General features: G+C 50.7%; 14 protein-coding genes across 14 annotated transcripts; 5 read left to right on the top strand and 9 right to left on the bottom strand.

Moving 5' to 3' along the window:
* The first annotated feature begins 195 nt into the window (after positions 1–195).
* BJY04DRAFT_181909 (WD40 repeat domain-containing protein) lies at positions 196–2,660 on the top strand. Its single transcript, XM_073710260.1, has 6 exons — positions 196–575; positions 633–728; positions 776–1,140; positions 1,189–1,557; positions 1,603–2,362; positions 2,410–2,660. Exons 1-6 carry the CDS (start codon positions 359–361, stop codon positions 2,616–2,618), a joined length of 2,016 nt encoding a protein of 671 aa, XP_073574551.1. The 5' UTR covers positions 196–358; the 3' UTR covers positions 2,619–2,660.
* Positions 2,661–3,282: 622 nt separating this feature from the next.
* Positions 3,283–5,253, top strand: BJY04DRAFT_169917 (uncharacterized protein). Its single transcript, XM_073709205.1, has 3 exons — positions 3,283–4,067; positions 4,125–4,732; positions 4,785–5,253. Exons 1-3 carry the CDS (start codon positions 3,592–3,594, stop codon positions 4,895–4,897), a joined length of 1,197 nt encoding a protein of 398 aa, XP_073574550.1. The 5' UTR covers positions 3,283–3,591; the 3' UTR covers positions 4,898–5,253.
* Positions 5,254–5,816: 563 nt separating this feature from the next.
* On the bottom strand, positions 5,817–6,467 carry BJY04DRAFT_169911 (uncharacterized protein). The gene has a single exon (XM_073709204.1). The coding sequence runs from the start codon at positions 6,376–6,378 to the stop codon at positions 5,890–5,892; it is 489 nt and encodes a 162-aa protein (XP_073574549.1). The 5' UTR covers positions 6,379–6,467; the 3' UTR covers positions 5,817–5,889.
* BJY04DRAFT_181904 (DUF3176 domain-containing protein) lies at positions 5,817–7,889 on the bottom strand. Its single transcript, XM_073710259.1, has one exon. The coding sequence runs from the start codon at positions 7,331–7,333 to the stop codon at positions 6,557–6,559; it is 777 nt and encodes a 258-aa protein (XP_073574548.1). The 5' UTR covers positions 7,334–7,889; the 3' UTR covers positions 5,817–6,556.
* Positions 7,890–7,984: 95 nt separating this feature from the next.
* Positions 7,985–9,453, top strand: BJY04DRAFT_181903 (sorting nexin-3). The gene is made up of 3 exons (XM_073710258.1): positions 7,985–8,329; positions 8,457–8,778; positions 8,833–9,453. Exons 1-3 carry the CDS (start codon positions 8,252–8,254, stop codon positions 8,859–8,861), a joined length of 429 nt encoding a protein of 142 aa, XP_073574547.1. The 5' UTR covers positions 7,985–8,251; the 3' UTR covers positions 8,862–9,453.
* Positions 9,454–9,991: 538 nt separating this feature from the next.
* BJY04DRAFT_215184 (Zn(II)2Cys6 transcription factor domain-containing protein) lies at positions 9,992–11,755 on the top strand (the record flags this gene model as incomplete). Its single annotated transcript, XM_073715423.1, has 4 exons — positions 9,992–10,051; positions 10,105–10,635; positions 10,695–10,835; positions 10,889–11,755. The coding sequence occupies 4 exons, from the start codon at positions 9,992–9,994 to the stop codon at positions 11,753–11,755; spliced, it is 1,599 nt and encodes a 532-aa protein (XP_073574546.1).
* A 37-nt stretch (positions 11,756–11,792) lies between these two features.
* On the bottom strand, positions 11,793–13,886 carry BJY04DRAFT_181898 (telomere repeat binding factor family protein). Its single transcript, XM_073710257.1, has 3 exons — positions 12,792–13,886; positions 12,716–12,745; positions 11,793–12,669 (listed from the first exon to the last, which is right to left on the bottom strand). The coding sequence occupies exons 1-3, from the start codon at positions 13,730–13,732 to the stop codon at positions 11,886–11,888; spliced, it is 1,755 nt and encodes a 584-aa protein (XP_073574545.1). The 5' UTR covers positions 13,733–13,886; the 3' UTR covers positions 11,793–11,885.
* Positions 13,887–14,021: 135 nt separating this feature from the next.
* Positions 14,022–14,828, top strand: BJY04DRAFT_169854 (uncharacterized protein). Its single transcript, XM_073709203.1, has 2 exons — positions 14,022–14,172; positions 14,228–14,828. The coding sequence occupies exons 1-2, from the start codon at positions 14,108–14,110 to the stop codon at positions 14,637–14,639; spliced, it is 477 nt and encodes a 158-aa protein (XP_073574544.1). The 5' UTR covers positions 14,022–14,107; the 3' UTR covers positions 14,640–14,828.
* Positions 14,823–16,740, bottom strand: BJY04DRAFT_169827 (uncharacterized protein). The gene is made up of 4 exons (XM_073709202.1): positions 16,608–16,740; positions 15,839–16,514; positions 15,316–15,792; positions 14,823–15,263 (listed from the first exon to the last, which is right to left on the bottom strand). Exons 2-4 carry the CDS (start codon positions 16,463–16,465, stop codon positions 14,955–14,957), a joined length of 1,413 nt encoding a protein of 470 aa, XP_073574543.1. The 5' UTR covers positions 16,466–16,514; positions 16,608–16,740; the 3' UTR covers positions 14,823–14,954.
* A 996-nt stretch (positions 16,741–17,736) lies between these two features.
* On the bottom strand, positions 17,737–18,827 carry BJY04DRAFT_169811 (uncharacterized protein). Its single transcript, XM_073709201.1, has one exon. The coding sequence runs from the start codon at positions 18,610–18,612 to the stop codon at positions 17,908–17,910; it is 705 nt and encodes a 234-aa protein (XP_073574542.1). The 5' UTR covers positions 18,613–18,827; the 3' UTR covers positions 17,737–17,907.
* A 560-nt stretch (positions 18,828–19,387) lies between these two features.
* BJY04DRAFT_181893 (uncharacterized protein) lies at positions 19,388–20,273 on the bottom strand. Its single transcript, XM_073710256.1, has 4 exons — positions 20,063–20,273; positions 19,886–19,999; positions 19,547–19,792; positions 19,388–19,477 (listed from the first exon to the last, which is right to left on the bottom strand). The coding sequence occupies exons 1-4, from the start codon at positions 20,241–20,243 to the stop codon at positions 19,437–19,439; spliced, it is 582 nt and encodes a 193-aa protein (XP_073574541.1). The 5' UTR covers positions 20,244–20,273; the 3' UTR covers positions 19,388–19,436.
* Positions 20,274–21,146: 873 nt separating this feature from the next.
* Positions 21,147–22,659, bottom strand: BJY04DRAFT_181887 (40S ribosomal protein eS4). The gene is made up of 5 exons (XM_073710255.1): positions 22,573–22,659; positions 22,310–22,447; positions 21,957–22,241; positions 21,513–21,807; positions 21,147–21,465 (listed from the first exon to the last, which is right to left on the bottom strand). The coding sequence occupies exons 1-5, from the start codon at positions 22,584–22,586 to the stop codon at positions 21,412–21,414; spliced, it is 786 nt and encodes a 261-aa protein (XP_073574540.1). The 5' UTR covers positions 22,587–22,659; the 3' UTR covers positions 21,147–21,411.
* A 174-nt stretch (positions 22,660–22,833) lies between these two features.
* Positions 22,834–24,365, bottom strand: BJY04DRAFT_181883 (aspartate-semialdehyde dehydrogenase family protein). The gene is made up of 3 exons (XM_073710254.1): positions 24,077–24,365; positions 23,769–24,026; positions 22,834–23,697 (listed from the first exon to the last, which is right to left on the bottom strand). Exons 1-3 carry the CDS (start codon positions 24,102–24,104, stop codon positions 22,892–22,894), a joined length of 1,092 nt encoding a protein of 363 aa, XP_073574539.1. The 5' UTR covers positions 24,105–24,365; the 3' UTR covers positions 22,834–22,891.
* Positions 24,366–24,589: 224 nt separating this feature from the next.
* BJY04DRAFT_181880 (uncharacterized protein) lies at positions 24,590–26,619 on the bottom strand. Its single transcript, XM_073710253.1, has 4 exons — positions 26,208–26,619; positions 25,101–26,154; positions 24,874–25,055; positions 24,590–24,813 (listed from the first exon to the last, which is right to left on the bottom strand). The coding sequence occupies exons 1-4, from the start codon at positions 26,523–26,525 to the stop codon at positions 24,664–24,666; spliced, it is 1,704 nt and encodes a 567-aa protein (XP_073574538.1). The 5' UTR covers positions 26,526–26,619; the 3' UTR covers positions 24,590–24,663.
* Positions 26,620–26,738: the final 119 nt, after the last annotated feature.

Here is a 26,738-nt window from a genome sequence, read left to right as displayed (position 1 = left end):
ATATCGACAATAGATGAGATGAGATGAATGAATACTCACATCTAATAATGATAATGAGGGTGGTCTTTTAAAAGGGGCGGGGTTAGGAGTTAAGGAAGCCGAGGAAGTGAGATGGATGACATAAACGCGCCTCTGCTGGGACTCTGGGAGTCAACCAAATGACTATCGATAAGCAGCTCCTCGACCCCCGAGTCCGATTCATGCCATTCTTAGCTCCTCTTCGGATTTAATTGCCGGCCAATTGTGTTAATATTACCACTATCATTTCTGCTGTCACTTGGCTTCAGACACTGTCTGACATGGCTGCTGCATTATAATACTCTTCCGCTCGTTTGTACCCCTCTATTTCCGGCCGACCATGAGTTCGTCTACTTCCCCTCCCGCTGGCCGTGACCGACGGGACGATTCATACCAGGGAGGCCCTGGGGGCACATGGCATCCTGCACGTGAGTGGCTTGAGGAAGACGAGGACGAAGTAGAAGGTGACGATATGGACTTTGAGCCTGAATCCGATGCCTCCGAGGATAGAGCCGACGAAGAAGAGTACGATCCGGATGAAGAAGGCAATCCCTTTGGTACTGAACCATACTCCGGAGCTGAAAATGTCCCGCTGACCCATCCGCTAATACCAGACTCTGAGTTGCATTTGGGTAACATACACATCGAGTTCGCCATGGATGAAAACAATCAGACCGGCGGCGGCCAGCAACCTGGGCGGCCTACCAGAGGTAGTCCCATCACCCCAGATATCCCATCCTAAAGCTGATTTGAATAGTATCTACTGCACAGCTACTGAACATATTGGCTTCCGGCGGCCTGCGACAAGTATTCCGATATCATGGATTCACCCCGGGTCCCGCTGGCATTGTCGATGACGACTACGATGATGACGAGGAAGCAGAATATGGAATACTCGGACTGGGAAGGAGAGTTCCAAGACGGAGGGGGCCAGCACAGTATCCTAAGATACCGAGTGATGAAGGCATGAAGCTGATGAGGTCTGGGTGCTTCGGTACGGACTCTAGTTACGTCGAGGAGCGCATGAAGCGTAAGAAGTCACTCGCAGAAAGGTTTATGTGGCGCGAGTTAGGAATTGATGGGCAAGGGCTGCAAAAGAGCAAAGTTCGATCCATAGCCCAGGTGAGTGTTGCTTCAGCCGTTGATAGCCACGTACTTACCAAAACGCAGGACCTTATCCCCAGTACCATTGCTGACAAAATTATTCACTACGATGCCAAGTGCTACTCAGGGCAATTCTCGGACGACGGCAACTTCTTCTTCTCGTGCGCCCAAGATTTCAAAGTTCGAATGTATGATTCTTCAAATCCCTACGAATGGAGGTACTACAAGACGGTCGATTATCCATTCGGTTCGTGGACGATCACCGATGCTACCCTGAGCCCAGACAACCGGTTCCTAGCGTATAGCTCGCTCCGTCATCTCGTTTGCCTTGCACCCACAGATCCAGCAGATTCGTCAGATCCGACTGTACTAGACCTGGCCTCATCCCCTGACGGGAGAGCTGGGCGGGACATCTTCGGTAGAGAGGGATTCGCAGTGAGTGAAATTCCGTAAGGGTATAACATCCATTGATTATCGCAGGTCTGGTCCGTCCGTTTCTCTGGAGATGGTCGTGAAATTGTTGCCGGCACTGGTGACCGTTCTGTCATAGTATATGACCTTGAAACGAGGCAAACTGTTCTCCGGGTGCGAAATCATGAAGACGACGTGAATGCCGTATGTTTCGGGGATCAATTTTCGCCTCACATTCTCTACTCTGGATCCGACGACAGCACTGTTAGGGTATGGGATAGAAGGTCTATGGGTGATAGGCGCGAGGCTGGAGTTTTCGTTGGGCATACGGAAGGATTGACTTATGTCGACAGTAAGGGTGATGGCCGTTACGTGTTGTCCAACAGCAAGGACCAGACGATGAAACTGTGGGACTTGCGAAAGATGATGTCGACGGCCAAATTTGACACCCTTGAAGCAACCAGCTATGGGACCGGGTTTGATTACCGGTTCGATCCTTTCCCGTCCGATTTCTATTACCCGCACCCGCATGACTGCTCCGTTGTCACATTCCGAGGCCACAGAGTCCTCAGAACCTTGATCAGATGCCACTTCTCCCCACCGGGGAGCACGGGCTCTCGATATGTGTACAGTGGCAGTGAAGACGGCAAAGTTTATGTGTATAACCTAGATGCAACTTTAGCAGGGACCATCGACGTCGGAAAGGCGACACATCATTCGCGCCCTCGAGGCCGTCGGTTCCGCGATCGCCTAGGTGGAGGAGGCGATAATCAATGGAGGACTTGCGTGCGAGACGCTAGTTGGCATCCTAATGCACCTGTTCTAGCTGGTAAGTTTGACCTGCGCATGTTCGTGTATGCCAGCTAACTGTATAAGCAACATCGTGGAACGGATGGGGGTATTCGACAGGCACTTGTACGTTGCACTCTTGGAACAACAATACGCGGCAAGATGAAGGCGAGCCGCCTCTTGGGGAAGGTTACGATTCCGAGCTCAAAGCGGTGCCTGACATGAGCGAGGCGGCATTGCGAGAACGCGCATTCGATGATGAACAAGCATGGGATGCATGGGATGCGTCTTTATGAGTTAGATGTTCATATTAAAGTGTTTGAAGACATTGATAAACGCTTTCAAGTGTTGAGCCCCGTAGACTACCTACCTAAGCATAGAATAACTGAGTATGTGACTTGACGGACCGGAGACCGGATTTACGATTTGGCCGCTCCGACCCAGCTCTCTCGGGAGTCGGAGATCCTGAGGAAGCTCCTCTCTCATCATCGTCCCTTCTCGCCTCGCGCCGCGCTCCACTCGACTTTGATTCTCCTTTCAACACGCCTTGCAAGGGGTATTTCTCTCTGAACCCGCCTGTACTCCTTGCTGTTGTAATATCCTGTCTCTTCTCGACCTCCTCCTTCTCCTCAATATACCGCCTCTGCTAGACATCTCCTCGTCGCTCAGGAGACACCGACGGGTCGGAAATCTCGCGAAGCTGGATTTGAGGTTCTCGAAAGACCCTACAGACGGCTTGATTTCCTGTTCTCTAGCTTTCCCCCTTTGTCGCTTGTGCTCTCGCTGAAGAACCTGGGCTAGACCTGTTCTTGGGTTGTGTTGGTGGACAGACTGCCGTTCCTGTGGATTTATCTACCATCTCTCATACTGCCCATCATTCTACCTGTATTTGGACTCCGCAAACAAGAAGGAAGCCCTCGCTCTACCTTCAGAGCCATCATACCCCCGGCTTGGTCAAGACTTTGTTTTCTTTGAAGCTGTTTTGGCTTCGGATTGTACGTATAATCGAATTCTTTCTTCCTTTTGTGCTCATGCGTTGTTATGATTATTGCAGCCCAATCGACGAGGGAGGCTAAGTGTTACTCCCTGACTTTCATCGGCGCTTTGTGTTGATCAAGTAAATGACATCCACCTTGCTAATTCATGGCCTACACCTGCAGACCTGTACTTGCATTGAAGCCCAAGAAGAAGGACTGTGTACTGAGAAAAAAAGAAAGAAAAACAAGCAATCAATTCTTGCTTTGAGGCCTCGAACCTTTCCTAAACACCATGGCTACTGAGGATGATAACTTCGATATTGACATCTATGGAGACGGTAGTGGCTACAATGCTAACGACCAGGGCGACTACAAACAGGATGAGGAGATGAAGGCAGAAGACCAAGATCTCATTCTCGACGCACCAGACAACAACACCCAGAATAGCGGCAATGCTTCATCAGACTCGGGTACGATTCAGGAACAACCCACCTCCGCTCCTAACGGGGGGAATGTAACACACCAAGACCACCCCTCTCACCACCAACAACAAATGCAAAAGGACACCACGCCCCAACAGGGCGTCAAACGCAAAGAACACGACGACCGCCAAGTGGATCCAGATGCCACTCCCGCCCTGCTTATCTCAGAATTGAATTGGTGGACTACAGATGACGACATTCGGGGCTGGGTCCGTGAAGCAGGGTGCGAGGGTGAGCTGAAAGACGTGACTTTCAGCGAACACAAGGTCAACGGAAAGAGCAAAGGGTGGGTCATCCGCGTCCGACTTGTAGGCGGTACTAATGTTTGTTTTTCCTTTCCTAGACAAGCGTTCTTGGAGTTCACATCCCTTCCCGCCTCGTCGGCAACCAAGCACCAGATCGAATCGCTCGCGACTTCAGGCCAAAGCGGGCGAAAGTACGTTGTCAGCTATACCAGCCCTATGCCGAACCCGTTCCGCACACTCCCTAAAGACAATCCTATGCGAAAGGACAACGCACGCTCGTCGGGAGGATATAACTCACCCAACACGGGCAATGTCAATTTTGGCATGAATAACATGGGGGGAGGAGGCTTTCGCGGGGGTAGGGGAGGATACAACAACCGTGGAGGAATGCAGAACATGCCCAATTTCAACCGCAATTTCCAGAACCCGATGGGTGGGTTCAACAACCCCATGGTTGGCGGCGGGTTCCAGGGGAACCAGATGGGTATGCAGAATTACGGATTCAATAACCGTGGAGGTATGATGGGTGGAAACATGCGCGGCGGTCCTGGCGGCATGCGTGGTGGTCGTGGCGGCGGCATGGCCGGGACACCCAACATGATGGGTATGCCCGGTATGAACCCCATGGGTGGGATGGGGATGAACCCAATGTCAGGCGGTATGAACCCCATGATGGGTGGAATGGGAGGTAATATGGGCATGCAAGGTACGTTCCACCTCTGATTTAGAGTTAAGAGTATCTCTAACGGCGAGTACAGGCGGCTTCCAAGGCCCAAACCAGGGCTTCAATCCCGGCTTCTTCCCCCAGAACCAGGGCGTCGGTGACGGCTCGTGGAATCCCCACGGCACCAAGCGCAGTCGACAGGAGTAAACACCCCCACTCTCTCTTCGACTCATCCTCTCTTCCACTCTTCTGCATGAAAGCTCCGTGCTTTCGCTTCCTACATTTACAGGTGTGTCTGGGCGGTATCGGGACGTCTTCTCGGCTGGTTTATGTTGTATCTCACTTTCCATCGTCCTGAACTGTACTTTTGCTTTCCTTCCATTTAGCTTGGGACTGACTGTATTTTCTTCTCTTGTGTCTTTTCGCTAACGATTTATTCGGGGAAATTGGCTCTTCCATTTCTGCGTGGGTTTGTCTTGTGAATTCGGGATATTTCTTCAAACTTCGGGCACTGCTCAAGGTGTATTAAACAAATGAAATCTTTTCTTTATTACTTCTGTATAGTCATTTTGCAGTCGTGGTTGTCCCTTAGACGATATACCAAGGGCAGCCACTCGCGGAAGCATGTAGACTCCGATAAAGTTGGAATCTAAATAACCCGTTCCAAGGTTGCAGCTCGTACGCTACTAGTTGAAGCGGACAGGCAACAAGGGCACAGCAGCATGGAGGCTGCTAAATGCACTTTCTATAAATAAAATGATACTTGATGCTCTGCTGATGCTCTACAGATACTTGAGAAAGAGTTAAGGAAGCCTTGAGAGACATTCATATAAATTCCCGGGTGCAAACCACAGCGGGCGTGCCTTCCTGTGGCGGGCGGCTGATCAAGGTAACAGGGGATATAGTTTATGGTCGTGACAATCGAGGGGTTTAGACGGTTCCTATGCAATAGCAACATAGAGGAACTTTTACTTCCCTATAGGCTACAGCTTTCTGCCTGGTAACAAGGGAGGACAATTCAACTGCGACTTCTCAGACTACAGACTTCGGAAAAGCCTGGTTTCAAACCTCCTAACCAGACGGCATTGAATATGCGGCGCGAGTTCCAACCGCTTTCTGAAAGAAGCTGACTCTCGGATCATCTACTGGAAATGATTGCCAAAAACTAGATGTGGTGATCTTCTACTCGGTAAAATACATCATCTTAACAATAACCTGCCCACCGAGCTAGATGACTGTAGTTTCACATCAACCGCCTGAGCACACGCTTCCATGCGACTTGCTGTTCTGTAGTCCTCCTCGTCAGACAACAGGTTCTCATAGAGACCATGGTATAGAACAGGCAGAATTGACGACTTCCATAACTCTCCACCCTGTGTTTTGTTCACTTGCACAGTCAGAACCAGGAACACTAGCGTGAGCAGGACAACTGTCGCGGGCAGACATAGCCAAACCCAGTTCACATGAACATAGACTTCGCTGACAAAAGCAGTTCCATTGATGAATATATCGCTTCTGTCACGGCCAGACTTTGTTACAGACGCAGCAATATTGTGCAGCATCGTCTCTAGCGTATTGTTGAGGATGCTGTCCATGTTGTGGGCAATTGTGACTGTATCGTCCGGCGAGAGTGCGACTGAGTGGTATGACCAATGCAGCTGGTCAACCGCCAGACGTTCAGAGGGCATGTAAAGCCACCTGTAGTTGTATTTCCCTTCTAGTGTTTCTATTTCCAAGTAATCTGCAAGGTTGGGCACATGGCAGACGGCGAATGATGTTGTGTTGTTGGGAATATCTCCCCCGAACACCCAACAATTACCTTCGTCCCCGAGTAGGGCTATGCTTCCGTAGTCCACATTGGTGACATTAATCGATGCTTGACCACTGGAGACTGAAACCTGGTATTCTCTGGTGCACAAAGAGAGGGCACATTGCGGTGACCTTGTCTAGCTGAAGTCCCTGCTCTGGGTGCGTGGCGACAGGCTCTTTACTGGACAAGCCTAGACTCGCATGATAGACCACACGGAGAGAATTGTCGTATGTTCCCGTGTAGACTGAGGGTTCGCCTACCATACGCGTCTGAGGATTGCCCACCCAGACAGCTTCCTTAGCGAGGTCCAGCTGGAACCCGCCAGGGTTGTATTCACTGGAATATGCTCCGAGAGGTATTGAAACCCCATAGCCTTGTTCTGTAGAAATGGAGCAATTTGACTTTTGGGTAGCGTTCAGTTCTGTATCAAGCGCGAGGATACAGCCCGCCAATCGGCTAGTAGAGGTAACATCCTCGCACCAACTGCAGACCCCGACAGACTTAAAGGCTGGCCACGAGCAATTTCCGGACTCGCAGGCAGGTTGGAGTTCAAAATCGTCCGTCCAGATACCTGCATTTGTCGCCTTCCGGAAACCAAAGTCGTTGAAGCTGTTTTCACTATCGTAGGTGGTGCATTGTTTGACCGCGGCTAAAGACGATACGCGCGGTGCCTCCATCAGGGTATAGCTTAGGAGCTGCTGCATGAATGGATCGAATGCAAGAGCTAGAAGAGTGATCGCCGCGCCCAGTGAGACTAGAGACCACGTCTTGCGCCGGAATAGTATTAATATAGACCCCAAAGGGCCCCGACTAGCATCGTCAAAGAGTTGCATATCATATACATGATGTCTTTGTCGATACCAAATCCACTTCAGCTGGCCGATAGCCGTGCTGGTCACGAAAATCAATGACGATTTTGTGCCTGTTGCCAACACCGAAACAATGGCGTTAAGCGTAACACCGTAAGGAAGCTCAGGCGACGGTCTTCCATTGTATGCTAGAAGGATGGCGAGGACAGCGACGAAGCACAGAGTGCTGAATACCAGAGAAAACACCTCCCATGACCAACTATCTAGGGTTAACGCATCCCATCGAGAAGCCAGCGGCTGTTCTTTCGGACCAGGGCCTTTGACTCGTCATCGTGCATGGAGATTTCGATTAGAATAGTGTGGAGGTTCAATCGACATGATTTTGAAGGTATGCAAGCACCGTGAGCTTTCACCTTGGGACCGGTTTCCTATAAGGTTGGGGTAGCCGCCCACATGGCGGGTTAGTCAACTTATAGTAGACCATTTTGAGCTTGAAACTCTAGATTATCCGTGAGATAGGGTTCGACTTGATCTCTAGCCACGAGGCTGAGTTTAAAAGTTGCGAATGGGAAGTTGCGTGTTGACGCCGAAGCAATCAACTTGTTGCAACAAAAGAAGTCTGTATAAATAGTAGCCAATCACGTGCTGCGTAGCGCAGGTCCATGAGCGTCATTTCCCAACTCCTCCAACTCCAATCAACCGGCCCTCTCCACGGTAACAAGAAATCCGGCTGTTCTTGACAGGCTGAGTCCACAAATAGCCTGAACTTGAAATACACACAGTCGTTTCAGTTGCAGCACTGCTCGAACCTTAGCCTGCATTGTGCATCGCGTATCTCAAGCACAGCTGCACAGTGCACAGGAGGCTTCCCCGCGAACCCCCCACCTCCCAAGTTCCCCGTCTGCCCAACAACAGCCACCGCCGAACAGACACAGTCCGAAAATGCAGTCTGTACCTGAGTCGCGACAGCAAACCTTTGAGGAGATCTATGGTCCTCCCGAGAATTTCCTCGAGATTGAGGTGAGCAGCTCTAGCGTTGCGATTCCTACCCCACGTGCACAGATTCCGCACAAGCTCCATGCTATTTCTTGACCTACATGCAATGAATTGAGCGACTTTCTCCAACACTAACATAAAATCTGTATAGGTCCGGAACCCTCAAACCCACGGTACGTCTCGGAACATGTACACATCCTACGAAATTGTCTGCCGCACAAACATTCCTGCCTTCAAGCTGAAGCACTCCGTCGTGCGCCGCCGATACTCCGATTTTGAATATTTCCGTGATATCCTCGAGCGCGAAAGCACAAGGGTCACCATTCCCCCACTTCCGGGAAAGGTTTTCACCAACCGATTTAGCGATGACGTGATCGAGCACCGTCGAGAAGGTTTGCAACGGTTCTTGCAGATCGTGGCCGGGCATCCTCTCCTGCAGACAGGGAGCAAAGTGCTTGCCAGTTTTATACAGGGTTCGTATCCTGCTAGGGTCCCTTTTGAGGATGAGACTAACGCGATATGTGCAGATCCGAACTGGGATCGCAATGCTTGGTAGCCAATTAGCTTGGTGCTCTGTCGTGTCCAGGTTTTTTTTTCTGTTTTCTGATCAACTGTTCAAACAGCGCTGCGCTTGTCTCGAGTCCATATCACAAGTCATTTGGCGACATCTGGTTCTGTCTATATTACGATTCTTCTTGTTTTGTTACCGGTGTGCTTGATGCGTTCGTATATATCATTACCCTTTCGAGAGCTGACTGCTTTTTTGTGGAAATATGCGCGTGGAAGACTAGATACTGCCGTAGTCACATATACCACATATATACGTACCATGCTGAGCCAGGCCATGACGCCGGAACCTTAAAATAGCGACCCCAGAGTCCAAGAAGGGCAAGAATGTAGAATGGTGAGTCAGGGCAACTGACAGCAGCAGACGAGGGTAGTATCTTCTCTGTCCCGCCTTCGACTCTTGGCTTTTGGGGGTCATACAGCATCAATGGGCGACAGATGCGACGGTAGCGTTCATGTTCCATGAGAAGAATCGGTGGGTCTGGTTTTGACAGGAGAGAGGTGGATGTCATACCCTAGTTGTTCCTGATGCACAGTATGCTTAACTGAGCCCATTCCCGATCTGCTACTATTTTCGGAGGCGGGCTATGACGGCTCAAGAACACACAATGTCTTGAATCCCTCTGCCCATTTTTTGAGACCCCTCGAATAGATAAGCTTGAAGGGTCCAAACGGCCCCCAATTCAAGATGTTGAGGCTGGATCGCCAAGAGTGCCGCCAGCGAGCAGGATTCCTGGTTGGGAGTCTGGGACGCGCTGCGCCTGCGCAAGGATCTCTGTACTTTCTGAAGAAAAAAGATCAACAGGCAGATTAACGCTCGTTCTGGCTTTGCTGTGGTGTTGGTGATTTGTAAGTTAAGGGCCAGGTAGCAGGTTGAGAAAGACTCCGATCTTCTTCACAGTTCCGGTGCCGATCGGCCTGCAATGTTCCTGGGTCCTACCGTCTATATCTACGGAGTAGTCCTTCTTCCTCTGGACTGGAGCGAGAAGAAAGAGAAGAGAATCGAGGAATAAAGAGTTCACTCAGACAAAATACACCTACTATACTATTATTGTCCACTCAGTTACTACAACTGCCCCGCAAGGTCAACTTTTGGCAAACTTGCGAGGTCGGTCGAAAATGGTATATCCTGGCGGTCCTAGCCGAGGCTGCTACACGTGTCGTGCTCGCAAAGTCAAGGTTTGCCCCTTCATCTTGATTGGCATCCGCTCTCAGCTAATTGGGAGATATAGTGTGACGAAGGAAAGCCCGTCTGCAAACGATGCACCAAGGGGAACCGAACATGCGGTGGTTATCGCGTTCTCGACAACAAAAAGGCACCCAGCAAGCCTACCGGACTCGTTCAAGGGACCTCGGCCGCCAGAGACCAGGATCTGATCGCTCAGCAGCTTCAGTCTCTCTTGCAATGTCCCAATGCCGTTTGGGGTCCGAATGGAAACCTGAATATAGACAGCCTCTCTGCTTTTTATGAGAGCTTTGGCTGGCTTCCGCAGGTGCAGAGCTTCCACGGAGGGTTCTTGACAACCATCCCGGTTCTCCTTGCTAGTCTGAAGGAACCTGATGCTTCGCCGCTTCCGCAAGCACTGACGGCCTTGCTATTGGCTTTTGTCTCGGAGAGGCATGGGGAGGACCATGGTGCTGTAACAGCGGCAATGACCTGTTATGGCAATGCGCTTCAGCTCATCCGCCAACTGATAGAGGGCCGCAATCCAGAAAGAACCATAGAGTTCCTTATGACTATCTTTGTTCTGGGGGTATATGAGGTAAGGCCCCTTTTGTTTTCGTTGCAAGCCAGACGACTAATGCATTACTTCCTTGACAGGACCTCGCGAGTGCGGACTGTACCAAAATGACGTCTAATTCGCACCTCAAAGGAGCCATAGCTTTCATAAGGGAACACAAGTGCAAGAGATTCGAGGACGAGATTAGTAGAAAAATATATATTGCCTTATTGGCCAGAGCTGTACGTCCAAGTACCGCCTGCGGATGGAATAACCACGAACTAACCACGACAAGGTCTACACCTGCTTAGATGACCTCAAGGACGATTCACCCTTTGTTTTTACTCTCGCGGAGCTTCAATCCCTCCACGCCGAGCTATCCAAGGATCCCAACGCCAACAGACGTGCCCTCCAAGCTTGCACCCTGCTCATCATCCACCTGCAACTCCGTCAACTCGAAGAAGACGAGCCCACCATCAACGGAACTGCAACTGTCAACATCCCTGCCAGAGCCAACATCCTTCTCCAATCCATAACCTCCATCGACAACCAAATGACCGACTGGGAGAGATCAGTCTCCCCCGAAAATAGATTCATGACCATCCAGCTACCACAGGATGACTGCATCGACCTTTGGACTTCCAACGCTCATGTATACCCCACATTCTCAGCCGCCAATGACTGGGCAGGGTACCGCACGGTCCGAATCCTAGCTCATAGCCTGAGTTTACGGGCGTACCGTCTCATGGCGAGGCCGCATTACGAGTATGATAGTCCAGAGTATGGCCAGAGAGGCTCGCCGCTGGCAGCCCTTGCTAGCGATATAGCGATGGCGCACAGCCGGATTCGAGCCCTGGCAGACGATATGTGTGCCTCGATGCCGTATCATGTTGGATACCGGACAAAGTCAGGATGTGGGATCCGCTACCCGAGTGAGCCGTTTCCTGACGGGAAGTTTCCGCGGCTGATGTCGACATGCCACATCTTTTGGCCGCTATATCTCGCGGGTGTTGTAGAAGGTGTGGATCTAGAACAAAGGCTGTGGATCTCCCGCCAGTTGGATTTCATTAATAGCGAGTTCAAGATTGGCAGGGCGGCGGTGCTGGCCGAATTGGTCAGGAGAGAGGCTGTTATGGAAGTGCAGGACAGGTCGACCTTATGATGTCTACCGCGTTATAGACTAACCATAATATATACCGTCTAAATTCTATTTGACATGACGTGTTACTTATTTGCAAATGTAGCCCGAATATTGCTTTTGACCAAAAGAGATAAATCAATAAGAACATTCGTTAAGAAAGGTCGTCATCCCAAAGGGGCGGAAGGTCTACACCCGTGACAATGCTAGAGTTCTCGTCAAGAGGAAACGGAGATGTTGACGCGGGCTCCCGAAGCGACAAAGGATGTACTATAGAAGGAAGGACCGGGTCCACAGCCGGTTTATCGCATTTCTTCGGTGTGTCCGACGCGTTCTGGCATTGAATGTTCTGTTTGCTCCCAGGAGCACCATTTGTTTCGTCTTTTAGTGCGTCCTTTGACATCTGAGCTTGCAGAGTGTTCGCGCTGACAGATCCTCCGTCGCGATATGCGTGTGGAAACTTTGTCCTGAATCGATCACGCAAGTCGGTCGCCCGTCGGTGGCCGAGGCCCAGACGCTTGTCCTGTTGGATGAGTGTCCACTGAAAGCCGTGAACGGCATATCCTTTCAGCAAAGCCTCATCCTCTGCCGCAGTGAACGGATGGCGAGAGCGACGCCGGGATTTCGCCGGAGTCGGAGGGTCTAGTACGGGCAATGAACCTGGTGCCGCTTTTGCTCGGTTGGAGAAAAGCGGTATATTTTCAAACATTGCATCACCTTGAGAGTAATGCTCCGGGCTGTTCTGGTTGGTATCGAGGGATGAGAAGCTGGATGAAGACCCGCTATGAGTCAGATCTGGAGGTCGCGTCGAGGACGAAGTTTCTGGAAAATGTTGAGTTATGTGAGAAAGTTTGGTCGGATTATCACACTCAAGGCGAAACATGATCTTTGAGAGAGCATCATGAAGATGGCGTAAAGCTTCTTCAGGGTCTGAGGCACTGTTTGGAGTCAGAAAGGCCTTGTATAGGACAAAGCTAAGCTCACCGATACGCGCAGGGACAACAGACACGGAATCTAATGAGGTCAGTCATGCATTTTGATAGTTCAGACTACACCATACCTGTCTTTCAGGTTTGAGGCGCTCCTTTTGTTGAAGACCAATTCTGGTTGCGCTAGAATTTCCTTCCAGTTGCCGATACCACACTTCAAGACACCATGGAGCAAGGCAACAGTTTCCTCGTCGCTCCATTTCCGGATGTTTTTTCTTGAACGGCCTCGAGTCTTAGGCGAGAGTGGGGCATCGATTCCCTCAATTGGCTGGGGCGCTCTTTCGAGCTCTGATGCCGTGGTAGGCTTATCGATCCTATGTTTTGGTGAGGAATTCTCAACGATGGGAGCATCCAAGATGTCCGCGATCCTCCCCTCTCTTCTCTCGCCATTTTGTGCTTCCGGTATCAGTTGGCCATTGACTGTGCTGTCCCGAGATGGCTTGGTAAGCAGCTGTGTGATAGAGCCAGCTTCAATGGGTGGAAGTAGAGCAGCGTTTGGCGGTGGTTCGTTCAACCCATTGAGGATAGCAAATGGACCAAAGGGAGGAGGGCGTTGTTCTTTCTGAGCTTGGGGGATGGGGAGTTGTAAGTGCTCCCCGAAAGACTCGGACTGGAAATCAACGCGGCGTCGTTTTCGGGATTGTAGGCTGTCGTCGTCGAACGAAGAATAGGGGAACCGCTCAAGAGCACGGGGGTTAACAAACGCCGGTAGTATAAGTCGTGGAAGCGGGTCTAGGAGTGACTCCGGCGCATAGTCGCTCTTCTTGGGTCTGTTCGAGCTCTCAAGCACCGGGGCGCCGGGTTCATTGCGGGGAGGTAGGATCCCCGCAGGAGCGCCAGGTTTTGGGATGGCACTAGGCTCCCGGATGCCGCTGGCGTTTGGTTCAAGGGTCAGCGGGATTCTGAGAGAGCGTGAGGACACCGGTTCGCGAAGAGGAGCGATACGGAGATGAGGTCGTTCGCGGACCAGAGATTCGTCGAGATTGCGGGCGAAGGTGCCGCTTGGATCCATGGCCGGGATAACAGCACTCGGAGATAGCACGGATCATGAAAGACAGCTAGCACTGTAGTAGTGTTGTGAGACAGCAGGCCGGGTCATTTTGTGTGGAATTTTTGAGAAATCTCTGCAGCTGAATTGAAGAATGAGGAGAAAAGTGCAGGTCGACTCGTCGGCGAAGGCCCTCGGAGCTGTCATGTCATGTGAGTACAAGCAGGGCTGAATCAGCATCCATGCATAACAATGGCTGCATAAACTTGATATACGACTGAATATCTTCCAACTTCAACTCGGTGGTATACGTGTGAAAGTCACTGTTCTTCCTGCAGCTGACCCATCACCCGTTGAATCGTTTTTGTTTTTGTTTTTCTTTCTAAACCAACAGCCTCAATGCCTTCCACAATTTTCCCCACCTGGCCGCATATCGTCTTTGCGATATTTGAGCCCATCACACTGTACGGAGACCTTACCCATATATATGTAAAAATAGGCACGCTAACGAAAGGCCAGGATTGGTGGCTGGCTTTGTCCAATACTCGACCTCCAGAGATTCATCGCTGATCAAATCCCATCTGCAACCTCGGAGCTGGAAGTCCACGCCACCTCCTATGCCCTCGCCTATCAATTGTCGAATGTCTATGGCCTACTCGCGCTTGTCGGGATGGGCGTTCTCAACGCCACATCCGAACCCAAAGTGTTACGCAACTACCTTATTGCCCTGGCTATTGCTGATGTAGGCCATATCTATGTGACCCATCTTGCTATGGGACCGGAGCTCTTCTTTGACCTCCGTGGCTGGAATGTGCTTACTTGGGGGAATGTGGGCGTTACGGGGTTTCTCTTGGTAAACAGGCTTCTGTACTTCCTGGGCGTGTTTGGGCATGCTCAAAGTGCCTCCGGTGACAGCAAGAAGAGGATCTAACTCCCTAATATGGTCTTTGCAAGTTTCACCTTGTCTGTGTTGATTCATCATTTGGCCTGAATTTTAATGCGCTAGAAGTACACTGGCATTATACATACTGACAGTAACAAAACCTCAACATTCACATATATCCCACATCAAACAAGCTTTCCAGATGCAATCATTAATTATACCCCGGTCGAGCCAAACGTCTAGAGGATTCCTTCAATTTCATATATGAGCCCAATTAAAAAAGAATCTGCAGTGCCACGCCTCGCCTTTTAATCGCCATCACCCCCCGCATGATTTGCCACATCGTGAAACACCTCCCCATCTTTAAGTTGGAATCACCGCTGTCAAGTGTCCGAGTAGGTATTGAATGGCGGCGTCGCCGTGCTGATGAAACTCATTCAGGTGAGGGATAAGGAAAGGAATCCCCGGAGCTTGCTGGTACTGCTGTCGATATGCTGCGTGATTCTGGTGTGGTTCAAGGAGGTAGAAGTACTCCGGGGGCAAAATTTGCCCGAGCGACAATACGGTGGCCCGGGTTTCCGTACGGACAAAGGTGGATAGCGAAATGCTGTACCTATGAAGTCCGTTAAGGATTGCCGTTAGGGAGTGATAGTTGCGAAGAGCAAGCAAAGGCTGCAGCAGTCAGCTTCTGGTAAGGCAGATCGCAGCTCCAGGCTACACGCACCTCTAAAGAACCCTGGATGTATTCTAAAAGATCTGGAACTGCCCTGCAACATTCCCAAACGTCTGTACTAAGAACCTCCCATGCTATTGCCAAACGATTAGCCACGCCATGATCAAAGATTTGATCTTCAATGAGCTTCCCAAACTCCCGTTCATCGGCAGAAGTCAAAGCACGGGCGAGATCATCCGTCGATGTTGAAGTTATGATGTCCTCCAAAAAGGAAAATCCGACGCTGAAAGGTCGTGTCCAATTCATTTCCGGAGAGTGCAGGTATGTACGCTCAAAACGTATTCCAAGTACAGCAAGCACCTTCAGGACAGATGCTAACACTGGTGTGAACTCTGTAAAAAGGCGCTGGATAGGGGCAGCAATAAAATCAAAGCCTCGCGGCAAGACTGGTAGATTGAGCTGGAGACCTACGCTGGCGAGAGCGCGAGCGACAGCACGGTGAGCAAAGGGACTTCGGCTCCGGAGGTGCTGTAGTCCTGTTAGAACATTCGTGATATCCGGAGAATGATCTTACATTTTCAACTTCCGCGTACCTCGCCAGATCCTCAGGGAATGCGTTGAGATGATCCACCAAAAGCGCATAAAATGCTGTGTGCTGCTGAAAAAACCAATCTACCCGGCTAGATGAGTAGCCAAGGGAGTACCGCACTAGCCCTTCAAACGAAATTCGGACAAAATGAAGATGACTTTCAGTGTCGATGCTCTTCGCAATGGCCAAAGGGTCGGCACTCCGACTCGGAAGCCACGACCAAGTGACCAAAGGCGGGGCGGTCATTCTACACCTTTGAATGATCTCCTCAACCTTCTGCACATGTGAGAGATTGCCGAGATGAAGCCTTTCTCGGGGCCGAGCGAGACCTGTAAGGAAGTCGTCGATTGTGCCCAGGTTACGCGTCTGGAGTGCCATTCTCGGAAGCTGCTCGTCTTTGAAAAGCCCGAACCGGATGAGACGCTTGATCTCGTCGACATTGAAAGCCCAGAGAATGGTGGTTGCTTCATCCTCCCACCATCTGTACGAGACACCGAACGGAGGCCGCTCTTCAGCTGCTCGAAAAATCAACGGATAGCTGGGCTGGCCGAACATGTACAACGCTGTACCTGTCGAGCCACCAGCAATTGAAGAAGCCGGAAATTGAGACATGTCGGATAGATGTTGATGGATTGTCAGGTAATAGATGACAAAGGAGCACCTGCAGCCGGCTGTTACTTTAGTACAGTAACAATGATATCACCATGCTGAGAGAGAGAAGGCGGGGGAAGAAATAAGAAGATCGAACCGATACCTTCTTATGCTCAGCCTTTTGTGTCCGTTCCTGTGCTACCAAAGCACCTTTATGGAGTTTCGAGAATCCCGGAACCATGCAACTAGGAATGGCCCATCAGTAGAGAAGTCTCTATTGTTCTGTCGGTTGCGTGCGAGATACACAGGGATGAGGGCAGAGACCGAGATATCTACTCTTCCGCTGCAGGCAAATGGTGGCCGAGGAAAAAGCAACGAAGGCGGCCAATTGAATAGGCCAGAGCGAGCCACTTGATTCAACAAGTCAAGTCCAATCTGGAGCTGAGTATCCCTGGATCTGAGACAGAAGGTGCTGTGGATGATGGACGAGAACGGGAGTCCGACGGCCACAGCTGAGGCGGCAGGCTTACAGGAGACCAGTACGAAATGTTGCCATTCGTCAAATGCTGTCTATTCCTTTCCCTTTGCCATTCCAGGTGTATCAGATCCTCGCCAATCCTTCCAACAGTGGCGAAACCGGGAAGCCAGCTGGACTACGGCCTACGACTCATGGTTGAAAGAACATGCAGGCCTCTGGCCACTTGCCAGGGACTCTGGAGTCTGTCAGTGTGTGGCAGACCGGTACTCCGTAAGCTACCAGTGGGCCCGTGGCGCATCTCTTCCAGACGATCTCGTTCCAGAGCTCTGGTCCCGGGAGCCAGGAAGGATTCAAGACTAGGGGCTTGGATTCTGGAGGGACTCTAGATGGACATTGCCTTCGGGGGTCGGTAGGTCCGGAGCAACGGAGCTGAGAGGATGCAATTGCAGGTGGATCTTCCGTTCTGGACTAAGAATATAATGTTAAATGAGATTCCCGAAAACAACAGTGAAAATAAAATCATGCTCTTACACCACTTTTGGCAGGGCCAATAACTCAAATGAGGAGCAGCTCGGTGGACCATAATCAACGAGGTCCAATCAATCTTCTGACACTTGACAGAACCAGCCCAGTGACCGAGCATTAATGCCCCTGGGGACTATTATTCAAAGAACCGTTCGACAACCACTTGCCCTTGGACGCACTGCAGACTAATGCAACAGGTTACAGTGCACAGTGCACAGTCGAAGAATTTCCACTGATGATGGAATTCCCCACATGGGTAAAAAGCAAAAATGAATCCACTTCTGACTCTCCTATCAGGTGTTGGTCAAGAAAGACGCATCTTCCACCAATATCTGAAAGTCAAGGTCAATTGAATTGAGTCAAAGAAGTTGAATCATCATCGTCATCATTCAGCCCGCTTGCCAATATGACCGCCTGCTGATAATAGCAACGGGCAATGCCCAATTGCGTTGACTTGAGGTTAAGTTGCATGGGAAAAGGAGGAGCGGTTAGGAGCACAGGTCAAAAGGCCTATAACAAGTCTCAAAGACATTGTAGCAGATGTGGCCAATGTCCCAGAAGATTCTATTGAATTTCCGATCAACGCCTCACCGAATCCTGGTGGACACTGTCTCGGAGGCGATATGATGCTAGTGGTGCTGGCTCTGCTCTGGCGGTGTGTCGGTCTTGTGTATGGATGAGGTCGATCAATTAAAACGAACAATGAAGCACTGCATACAGTATAGACAGATAGGTCGCACATGAGAATCTGACAAGCTAGAATTCCATCGCCCGGTGTGAGAGTACAGTATCGTGGCCCAAGGCAAAGGCTTTTCGGGTCCGTTTTGGGCCTGAGAAGACCCTTGTCAATCCAAGCTGCCGCAGTAATAATTTCAGCACGGCGTGCGGAACGGCGGAAGTTCTGTAATGTTGCCCAAAGTAGATAAGGATTCGACAGGGTGGCAGGAACGAAAATACCGTAATAGAGAGAGAAAGCCAAGTGAGCGATACGTGAGATACCAGGAATTTTGGGGTCGCATCCGTTCGAGCCGCGCCAGAAAAGACTGAAAGGATGGAGGAATGATCCTGGTTCACACCACCGAGGCATCAACCAGCAGGGCGTCAGAAAGAGGGAATCGAGTCGCAGCCCGAGGCTGCCCTTAATCCAGTGATTCTTCATTTCCATCCATATTATCTCGAGTTTTGGCCCGAAACAGCGTAGTCTTCCGCCGGGTAGTTAGACTCGTCGATCAAGTCAGGCCTTAGCGAGTTACACATCGAAAACTCATAGATCAGGATGGATCCCCAGAACGGCTGTCCCGCAGATAATGGAGGGACATCGTATTCCACCCCCTCCTCTTTGTGAGATTAAGCGACTGACAAGTTCCCACCTGTGCTTTGTTGAATGTTCTCTTATCTCAGCGCTGGACTTCGTATTCCTGAGAGAAAATGGTTGGGCATCCAAGTTCGCGGGAGTAAAAGCAATCTGGATGTCATGTCTGCTGGTGGCCGACGGGAGTGGAAGCAAACTCGAAGACAAGCAGTAGCCTGACGTGACGTGAGTATTCTCTAGACAATTGACCGATCAGGTGCAGTCCCAGCAATTCCGTTCGGAAATGCAAGGTTCACTCTATCTTGGCGCCGACTATCAGACAGCAAGACTAGGCATTGTATCTGTACGGAGAGTCATCCTGGGCAGCATGCTAAGGATGTTCCTGCCGAGGCGCCTTTGGTGGCGCAGTGAATCGTTGAGAGTACCCGGTCAGAAGCTGCATCGGGATAACCGTAAGGCGACAGAGCGCGACCGTCGGAAAAACCGAGATCAAGGTTGTATGTGCTTGAAGAGGCAACCGAACATACAGTAACTAAATCCGAGCTCTGGGCATAGTTATGGGATGATGGCATGATGGATTTGTACAGAGGGGGCCACCGCTGCTGCACGAAGCCACTCCTGCATTAGTACATATTTTCATTCCATGTTGGTTGAGATCAAGCCGAGATCATGAGTACTCAATAGAAGAGGAAAAGCAAAAGTTTGGATAGGTACAGAGGTAGGTAGTGAGAAGAATTGCTCGGGCCTCTGGGCGAGCACTTTTCAATGACGCGCTGATCGCGTGTAGAGAGAGGAAACTCGAGCTGGACGGGCATCCATTCCAGAACCCACCGAGATGTCCAGAATTTGGTGCCTAAGGCTGGTGCTGTGCGGTGCAGAATCTCAGAATCCAGACTCGTCCAACTCAAGAGTCGAAGACATGCATGGAGGTGCATGCAGTGTGACCCTTGCAACGGCTGGTTTCGCTTGCTTCTCAATCTCGACTGCTTGCTTGCCTGCTCGCTTGCTTGCTTGCGTGGTGCCAGTCCAGCAGGTAGGTACGTCCACGCTGTTGCATGTACTGTACCGACATCTCTAATAATACCTATACCTGACCTGTGCTCGGAGTTGTCCTAACTTTCTCCAGGCAGATAGACCTCCAAGAGTGAAGGACAGCACGATTTTGAGTTTACTAACGCAGCAGGAGGATGTGATACCACCAGACACACTCTCTTTTCTGCTATTCTCTTACTCAACAGAGGTACTTAAGTCTGCCCCCTAAGCCTAAGGCCCCTAATCGGACATGTCAACTAACTTCTCTCAGTAGAAGGCTGTCTTCTCTCACCTGCACTGAGGGTGTCGAACCGCGCCGTTCGCTGACCATGTACCATCATCGGTTGACTGCGCAGGGAACTATTGGATATTGAGGACGATTCCACTTTACTACTGTACATGGTGCAGATGTTGGAATCACATTTTGCCAGCATTCTCATCATCACGGACATACGGCCTGCGCCGGAGCAGATAGTTGATACATACCTATCAGAAAAGAAAAGAAACTTCTCGGCGGCCACTCCCAGCCAGTGGAACATGCGCACAAAACGAGCTCCAAATTGACTTGTCAGGTTTCCTTCAGGTTTTCACTCGACTATCTTCCTCATCAAGAGCAGACTGTGATTTAGTTCTCAATAGTTCTCGAGCTCCGCTTCACCAATGCACGCTCAGTCCTCCCTAATCCGAGCTAACGACTAACGTGAGGCTTGAGCCCTCATACGGAGGCCCGACGAGGCTTCCCAGGCTCTGTGCCGCTGCCGACGTCCCGTCCCGTTTCGATAGGAGTCCTTGAGGCTTAAGAAGCATGTAAGACTGATCATAGTTATCTGCCGGCGCGTGACGGGGCGATAACAAAGCCATTTTCGTATAGGGAGTACCACGCCCCCTGCTAGCCACGCGGTGCCCGCAACCTTACTCGGGATGTTCAGAATAGAGCCCACGAATCAAGTCGTCTAGGATATTGTTTCCTGGTGCCTATGAGGCATGAGTTCAGTAAACATCGAGCGCATGATTGCAATTCCAGGTTCCGCAGGGCGCCGCAACAAAGCTGTTGCACTGACCATAGCAGCTTGCCTCTTTTCGTTCACCCGAGAGGAGATTACAGGGAGGTCGCTTTGGGTTGGCAGATTCATGATCAACCCTGATCAAGGTCTCAAGTGTAACGAACTGTTGGCAAGGCGGTCGAAAGGCTGGTATGGCTCTGCATTAACGGACAAGCAATCCTGTAGCCCAGAAGAACAGGTTCGAGGATAACACCACCAACCTTAAAAGGCTAGACTCAAGTTATCTTCTGATAAGCAAAGGCTGTTGAAGAGGTAGCCTTTCTACAACATTATACAAGCATGGATACAAGCTGGACGAACAAAAGCTCATAGATTCAATAAATGTTTAGGTATCATCAAAAGAAAAATAGCGCTTCAGCACGCAGTTTGCTCCAAAGCCTACATGATGAGGAATCAAGAAAGGTTTGTTGACAACTTTTTGTTCATTCATGATAGCAGGCGTCATACAGTCCACAAAGCAAGACAAGAAGCTGTCTTTCTCGCGGGTTTTAGGCTTTTTCTTACATTATGGAAGCCCTCTACTTGCCCGTAGCCACGATCACTTACCGGACCACATTTACTGGGCAATAGCGTAGGCACGGCGGCGGTCACGCTCCTCAGCAATGGAGAGCTGTGACTAAGTCAGCATGGTACTTCAGATAGTGCTGGAAAACATACCTTGACACCCTTGCCCTTGGGGAGGGAGATCCAGGGCTTGTCCTGGCCAATAACGAAGACGTTGCCCTCACGGGTAGCGAAGGTGTTGTCAATGGCGTCCTTGATGTGGACGATGTTGAAACCACCATCGTGACGCTCACGGTGCGTAACGACACCGACACGACCCATGTTGCGACCACCAGTAACCATGCAGACAACACCGGTATCGAAGCGAACAAAGTCGGAGATCTTGCCAGTGGCGATGTCAACCTTCACGGTGTCGTTGACCTTGATAGCAGGGTCGGGGTAGCGGATGCTATAACGGAGTCAGCATGTCCTTGTCCTAGGAAATTCTCACTATGTCTAGCAAGCAATGTCTTGGTTTGTCCTGTTGTCCTCCGCCGATCAACCAAAGCTTGGTCCAACGACTGAATGACACGGAACTTGTGGAGAGAATTCACTCACGTTCGCGCATCGTGCGTAACCAAGAATGGGATCCCGCCACGGCCGAGCTGCACCTTCTTGACCTTGGCGAGCTTGTACTCAGCCTCCTCAGCCTGGATGCGGTGGACGGTGAAGCGGCCCTTGGTGTCGTAGATAAGACGGAAGTTCTCGCCGGTCTTCTCGATACCGATAACGTCCATGAAGCCGGCAGGGTAGGTAGGGTCAGTGCGGACCTTGCCGTCGACCTGGATGAGACGCTGCATCATGATCGCCTTGGTCTCGCGGCCGTTAAGAGCGTACTTGAGACTATGACACGAGAAGCATGTTAGTCCACATGCCTGTTCAACGAGTGTCTATAAAAGGCGAATTCGTACCGGTTGCGGATGAAGACGATCAGGGGCAGGCAGTCCCTGAGCTTGTGAGGACCAGGGGAGGCCTTGGGAGCATAGGTTCCGGACATCTTGTCCAGGAGCCAGTGCGAGGGCGCACTAAGGCGCTTTTGGTGCTTCTTACTACAGACGCATTTGAAGTCAGTCTCAAGTCCATCCCAGGAGGCCCATTTCAACAGTCGCGAATCGAAACGATTCCAACGACACTGGAGAAAATAGATCGAATTGTCGCAACGGTAGTAACTCACGGTCCGCGAGGCATCTTGACTGCTTTGTCGACTTGAACACGGGAAGTTGTCGGAAGTGTCGCAAGGAAAAGAAACTGCCAGACAGCAATCTTTTGATAGCGGTCCACTCATGAGCTTCGCTTAGCGGGCTGAGGATTGTGGGAAGATGCCCTAACGCTAGACCCAAACTAGCCCCACCAACGCTACTCCTAATCAGGCTTTAGTGCAGTATCATGTGATCGCGGCTGGTTCACGCCTACAGAGTATGATTCTCGGATGCGATTGGGAAAGATGGTCGTGTTTCTAGTTGATTACTTTATATATGCAACTTTTATCCTCTCTAAATATATCCTTTGATGATGGCAACCTCAGCGTTGAGGATAGAAGAGCCAGCAGCGCCGATGACAGTGTTGTGTGAAAGAGCCGCAAATCTGATGTCGAAGTAACCGCCTGGGTTACCCTCGCGCACTCGCCCCACGCTTACAGTGTACCCTTTGTTGATATCCCGGTCTAGCCTTGGTTGGGGCCTGTCGGGCTCATCGAAGACTTTGATAGCCACAGCCGGAGCGGAGGGACACCCTAACTTTTGAGCTTCGGACTGATATTCCCTCATGGCTTGCGCCACTCCTTCGGCGCTCGGCGCTGGACGATTCTTGAATCGCAGAGAAACAAACGCCATGTGGCCATCTGTGACGCCTACTCTAGTACAGGTAGCCCCGACCCGAAGTCCTTCTTGTTCGGCGAACGCGGTGGCCTCGGAGTTCAGAGAACCCAGGATTTTCTGTGCCTCATTCTCAAGCTTATCTTCCTCGCCACTGATGAAGGGAATAACGTTGTCCATAATGTCCATACTAGGAACGCCTGGATAACCAGCTCCAGACACAGCTTGTTCGGTGAACACTTCTACCTCCTCGACAGGTCCAAACTTGGCCTGAAGGGCTGCGAACGGGATAACAATGCCGATGACCGCACAGTTGGAGTTGCAGACCAAGAATCCCTTGTTAAGCCCGAAATGTTTCCGCTGGTGAGGAATAAGGTCGAGATGATGAGGGTTAACTGTAGGCACCACGAGAGGAACAACGGGATGTTTGCGGTAGTTCTTTGCATTCGAGAAGACTGGAATATCGGCTTTGATGAACTCCATCTCTATACATGCCAAATGCCGTCGTTAGCATACTCTCCGACCACCAGGGACTTCTATTTTTGATCCAGCTTACCCAGATCACCAGCAACATCGCTGTTGAGACCAGAAAACACAAGGTCGCAGTCGCTGAATTGATCGGCCTTGCAATCCCGGAGGACTAGATTGCTGAGCTTCTCAGACATGGCCGTACTCTGCTTCCATCTCACTGCGTCCTTGTATTTCTTGCCCGCAGAGCGCTCTGAGGCACCGATGGCTTGTAGCTCCAAAAAAGGATGGTCTGCAAGCAACAGGATAAACCTCTGGCCAACCGAGCCTGTGGCGCCGAGAACACCTAGTTATCGTGAGCAATTAGAAGGATCATCTGCGGAATGGACTCCGTACCGCACTTCTTCTTGGGAAACGATGCCATTCTGGATTTGAAGTATCGAAGATTTGAAGCACACTATCACGGAAAGTTAGTAGAAGGTACTGTGATGAGTAGCGACCTTGAGAAAATCCTCAGGTGAATCAGGATCAAAAGTGCTCTGGACCCCGCAGGAGATCCCAAAGGTGAACTTTTTGACAGCTAACAGACAGTCGGATATGCCCAAATATCCACGTACTGACCCGGATACGGTATTTGATCCCCTCATCAAAGAGACAGCAGTACTTACAAGCGAATTGAGGTCTTGAAGCTTGGAAAAAGAAACACTTCGTGGCAATTCAGAGCGTAGAGCGATATCGCTGGAGGGGGAGTCATTCGCCCCGCGATGAGTCAGCTTTCTCAGGGCCGTCAATACTTTAATTGGACCAATGCTCCACAATGATGCATTGGTTCTGCTCGGAGTTTTCATATCGCCGAAGACCTCCAGGGCTCGAGAGCGCAGGTGGGACTTTGCTTGTACATTCAGAGTGCGGAGTACACTGCCACCGGAACGGGCTCACACAGATCATAGAATACGCTCTCCTTATCATTAGATACTTCCAGTTTATTTATCATGGGCATCAAAGATCTTTCCTGGATTCAAGAGCCAGTGAGGATCAAATGCCCCCTTAACGTTACGCATAACGCCGATGGTGTTAGGGCCAAGCTCCTTCTTGAGGGAGGACTTTTTGCCCAAGCCCACTCCATGCTCACCCTATGACGGGAACCGTGTTAGCTTCTCTCAAAGTTCATCCTCGGAAATTTGCGGTCATACCGTGCAAGAGCCCTCCATGTCGAGTGCGCGGTCCACCATATCATACACCACCTTCTCAACGCGTTCCTTCTCATTCGGATTCTTAGGATCGTACATGATGCTAGCATGGAAGTTCCCATCACCAATGTGTCCAAGGATACTAGCGAAGATCCCAAGGTCATCGAGCTCCTTCTTCGAAATTTCTAGCGGCTGTTAGCGGGAACACACAGTATGTGCCTACAACATACCGATAATATCAGGTAGCCTTGAGATTGGGACAGCAACATCAGTGGACCACACTTCAGAACCTTCCTTCCTCAGTGCCATCATACTCCAAAGCGACTGCTTTCTCGCCGACCACAAATCGTGTGCTTCCCTGTCGTTCTTTGCAAATTCGAAGCCCTCGGCATTATTATTCCTGGCTAGGTTTCTCGTCAGACTGATGCTATCGGCAACACCCGCCTTGGTGCCAGAGAACTTGAAGAAGAGCGTTGGCAAGGTTTTCCATGACCTTCCTGTTCCACCAGCTTTGTTTATCACGTCCATCTGAACATCATCGAGTATCTCCATACACTGGACTGGAATGCCTTTCCTTATAAGCTGCATGGCAGTTGATGCAGCATCACGAATTGTGGGAAACGACACAACGCCGACCCGGGTCTCCTCTGGAATTGGAGCCAGCTTGAGGGTGGCTTCTGTGACGATGCCAAGTGTTCCTTCTGAGCCCACAAACAGTCCAGTCAAGTTATATCCCGCTGAAGTCTTCCTTGGACGTCTGCGCGTCTTCATGACACTTCCGTCTGCCAGAACGACCGTCAGGTTGATCACCCAGTCCTTCATCGTTCCATATCTCACAGCATTCGTGCCACTGCAGTTTGTCCCAATCATGCCACCGATCATGGCGGATGGGCCGGGGTCAACGGGGAAAAACAGGCCTGTTTTCTGGATCCGCTCATTGAGGTCCATCCATTGAATAGATGGCTGAACCACAACATCCATGTCCGCTTCGTGTAAGTCAATAATCTTGTTCATATATGCAAAATCAATCGTCAAGCCACCGTAGGGGGCAGAGAAGTTGGCTTCTAGGCTGGAACCACCCGAATACGGAACCATTGGCATTTTGTATTTGCTGCAAACCTTTGCAATCTCCGACACATCTTCTGTACTTGATGGGTATGCAATGGCAACAGGAAGGCGATCGGCATTGACGCTCGACCACTCCGAGAAACCATGTCGTTGTAGGTCATCCTCATCTGTGCTAATCGTGTCGTCGCCTAGTTTGGCACGGAGCTCGGCAATGGCCTATTCGGGTGCGACGGTCAGCATCTACCACTCAAACGCCTCAAGCTTCCCACCTTGTCAAAGTCTTTCGCAGATCCATATTGCGGGGTGCCGGTTTCCTTTGTCCATGAGGACTGCGTTGATTTAGCAAAGCCATAACCGATCCCAGCTGCAAGGACAGAGATGAGTAGTGTCTGGCTCGAAATTCCGGTATAAGGCGAGCCTCCACCAGACGACTTAGATCCGGAAGCACCATCAGTGTTTGCCCTCCCACTGCGCGCTGAGTTAGAGCTGTTCAAGCGAAGGGCCCTGGCGGAGACAAAAGAAGGCCGGTGACGGAGGATGCGGGGATTTGCGGGGAAACCCCTAGTAAGGAGCGCGGTAGTTCGCATGGTCTCCAATGAACAACGGAACACGATGACCGATAGAAAATGTCACGAAACCTATCGGTAATCAATGCCTGAGATTTATGAATCAATATTTTCCTCAGCTAGACTACCTGCTGGGACATCACGATATAATCAGCAGCTACTCTAGCAGACGCGCCATCGGCAAAGTGAAGGAATCGCGGAATTCGGCCGAGTGGGGGATTGTCTGAAAAGGCA

The sequence above is a fragment of the Aspergillus karnatakaensis genome (genome assembly GCF_047715665.1).
Source record: "Aspergillus karnatakaensis strain CBS 102800 unplaced genomic scaffold BJY04scaffold_9, whole genome shotgun sequence".
Taxonomy (NCBI): Eukaryota; Fungi; Ascomycota; class Eurotiomycetes; order Eurotiales; family Aspergillaceae; genus Aspergillus; species Aspergillus karnatakaensis.
This window is presented reverse-complemented; position numbering and strand designations above follow the sequence as displayed.

Coding starts and splice junctions, on each gene's coding strand:
- BJY04DRAFT_181909 (XM_073710260.1), top strand. CDS start 359: ATGAGTTCGTCTACTTCCCCTCCCGCTGGCCGTGACCGACGGGACGAT. Junction 576..632: donor TGAAGAAGGCAATCCCTTTG/GTACTGAACCAT, acceptor CGCTAATACCAG/ACTCTGAGTTGCATTTGGGT. Junction 1,558..1,602: donor TCGGTAGAGAGGGATTCGCA/GTGAGTGAAATT, acceptor TGATTATCGCAG/GTCTGGTCCGTCCGTTTCTC.
- BJY04DRAFT_169917 (XM_073709205.1), top strand. CDS start 3,592: ATGGCTACTGAGGATGATAACTTCGATATTGACATCTATGGAGACGGT. Junction 4,068..4,124: donor GTCAACGGAAAGAGCAAAGG/GTGGGTCATCCG, acceptor TTCCTTTCCTAG/ACAAGCGTTCTTGGAGTTCA. Junction 4,733..4,784: donor AGGTAATATGGGCATGCAAG/GTACGTTCCACC, acceptor CGGCGAGTACAG/GCGGCTTCCAAGGCCCAAAC.
- BJY04DRAFT_169911 (XM_073709204.1), bottom strand. CDS start 6,378: ATGCCCTCTGAACGTCTGGCGGTTGACCAGCTGCATTGGTCATACCAC.
- BJY04DRAFT_181904 (XM_073710259.1), bottom strand. CDS start 7,333: ATGCAACTCTTTGACGATGCTAGTCGGGGCCCTTTGGGGTCTATATTA.
- BJY04DRAFT_181903 (XM_073710258.1), top strand. CDS start 8,252: ATGCAGTCTGTACCTGAGTCGCGACAGCAAACCTTTGAGGAGATCTAT. Junction 8,330..8,456: donor AGAATTTCCTCGAGATTGAG/GTGAGCAGCTCT, acceptor AAATCTGTATAG/GTCCGGAACCCTCAAACCCA. Junction 8,779..8,832: donor GCTTGCCAGTTTTATACAGG/GTTCGTATCCTG, acceptor CGATATGTGCAG/ATCCGAACTGGGATCGCAAT.
- BJY04DRAFT_181898 (XM_073710257.1), bottom strand. CDS start 13,732: ATGGATCCAAGCGGCACCTTCGCCCGCAATCTCGACGAATCTCTGGTC. Junction 12,746..12,791: donor GCCTCAAACCTGAAAGACAG/GTATGGTGTAGT, acceptor TGACCTCATTAG/ATTCCGTGTCTGTTGTCCCT. Junction 12,670..12,715: donor TGTTGTCCCTGCGCGTATCG/GTGAGCTTAGCT, acceptor GACTCCAAACAG/TGCCTCAGACCCTGAAGAAG.
- BJY04DRAFT_169854 (XM_073709203.1), top strand. CDS start 14,108: ATGCCTTCCACAATTTTCCCCACCTGGCCGCATATCGTCTTTGCGATA. Junction 14,173..14,227: donor ATATTTGAGCCCATCACACT/GTACGGAGACCT, acceptor ACGAAAGGCCAG/GATTGGTGGCTGGCTTTGTC.
- BJY04DRAFT_169827 (XM_073709202.1), bottom strand. CDS start 16,465: ATGTCTCAATTTCCGGCTTCTTCAATTGCTGGTGGCTCGACAGGTACA. Junction 15,793..15,838: donor GGTACGCGGAAGTTGAAAAT/GTAAGATCATTC, acceptor ACAGGACTACAG/CACCTCCGGAGCCGAAGTCC. Junction 15,264..15,315: donor ACATCCAGGGTTCTTTAGAG/GTGCGTGTAGCC, acceptor TGACTGCTGCAG/CCTTTGCTTGCTCTTCGCAA.
- BJY04DRAFT_169811 (XM_073709201.1), bottom strand. CDS start 18,612: ATGGAAATGAAGAATCACTGGATTAAGGGCAGCCTCGGGCTGCGACTC.
- BJY04DRAFT_181893 (XM_073710256.1), bottom strand. CDS start 20,243: ATGTCCGTGATGATGAGAATGCTGGCAAAATGTGATTCCAACATCTGC. Junction 20,000..20,062: donor TGAGAGAAGACAGCCTTCTA/CTGAGAGAAGTT, acceptor AGACTTAAGTAC/CTCTGTTGAGTAAGAGAATA. Junction 19,793..19,885: donor ACTCTTGGAGGTCTATCTGC/CTGGAGAAAGTT, acceptor GGACGTACCTAC/CTGCTGGACTGGCACCACGC.
- BJY04DRAFT_181887 (XM_073710255.1), bottom strand. Junction 21,808..21,956: donor GTTACGCACGATGCGCGAAC/GTGAGTGAATTC, acceptor ACTCCGTTATAG/CATCCGCTACCCCGACCCTG. Junction 21,466..21,512: donor CCAAGGGCAAGGGTGTCAAG/GTATGTTTTCCA, acceptor ACTTAGTCACAG/CTCTCCATTGCTGAGGAGCG.
- BJY04DRAFT_181883 (XM_073710254.1), bottom strand. CDS start 24,104: ATGGCATCGTTTCCCAAGAAGAAGTGCG. Junction 24,027..24,076: donor GTTTCCCAAGAAGAAGTGCG/GTACGGAGTCCA, acceptor CACGATAACTAG/GTGTTCTCGGCGCCACAGGC. Junction 23,698..23,768: donor CGATGTTGCTGGTGATCTGG/GTAAGCTGGATC, acceptor TGGCATGTATAG/AGATGGAGTTCATCAAAGCC.
- BJY04DRAFT_181880 (XM_073710253.1), bottom strand. CDS start 26,525: ATGCGAACTACCGCGCTCCTTACTAGGGGTTTCCCCGCAAATCCCCGC. Junction 26,155..26,207: donor CTGCGAAAGACTTTGACAAG/GTGGGAAGCTTG, acceptor GCACCCGAATAG/GCCATTGCCGAGCTCCGTGC. Junction 25,056..25,100: donor AAGGCTACCTGATATTATCG/GTATGTTGTAGG, acceptor AACAGCCGCTAG/AAATTTCGAAGAAGGAGCTC.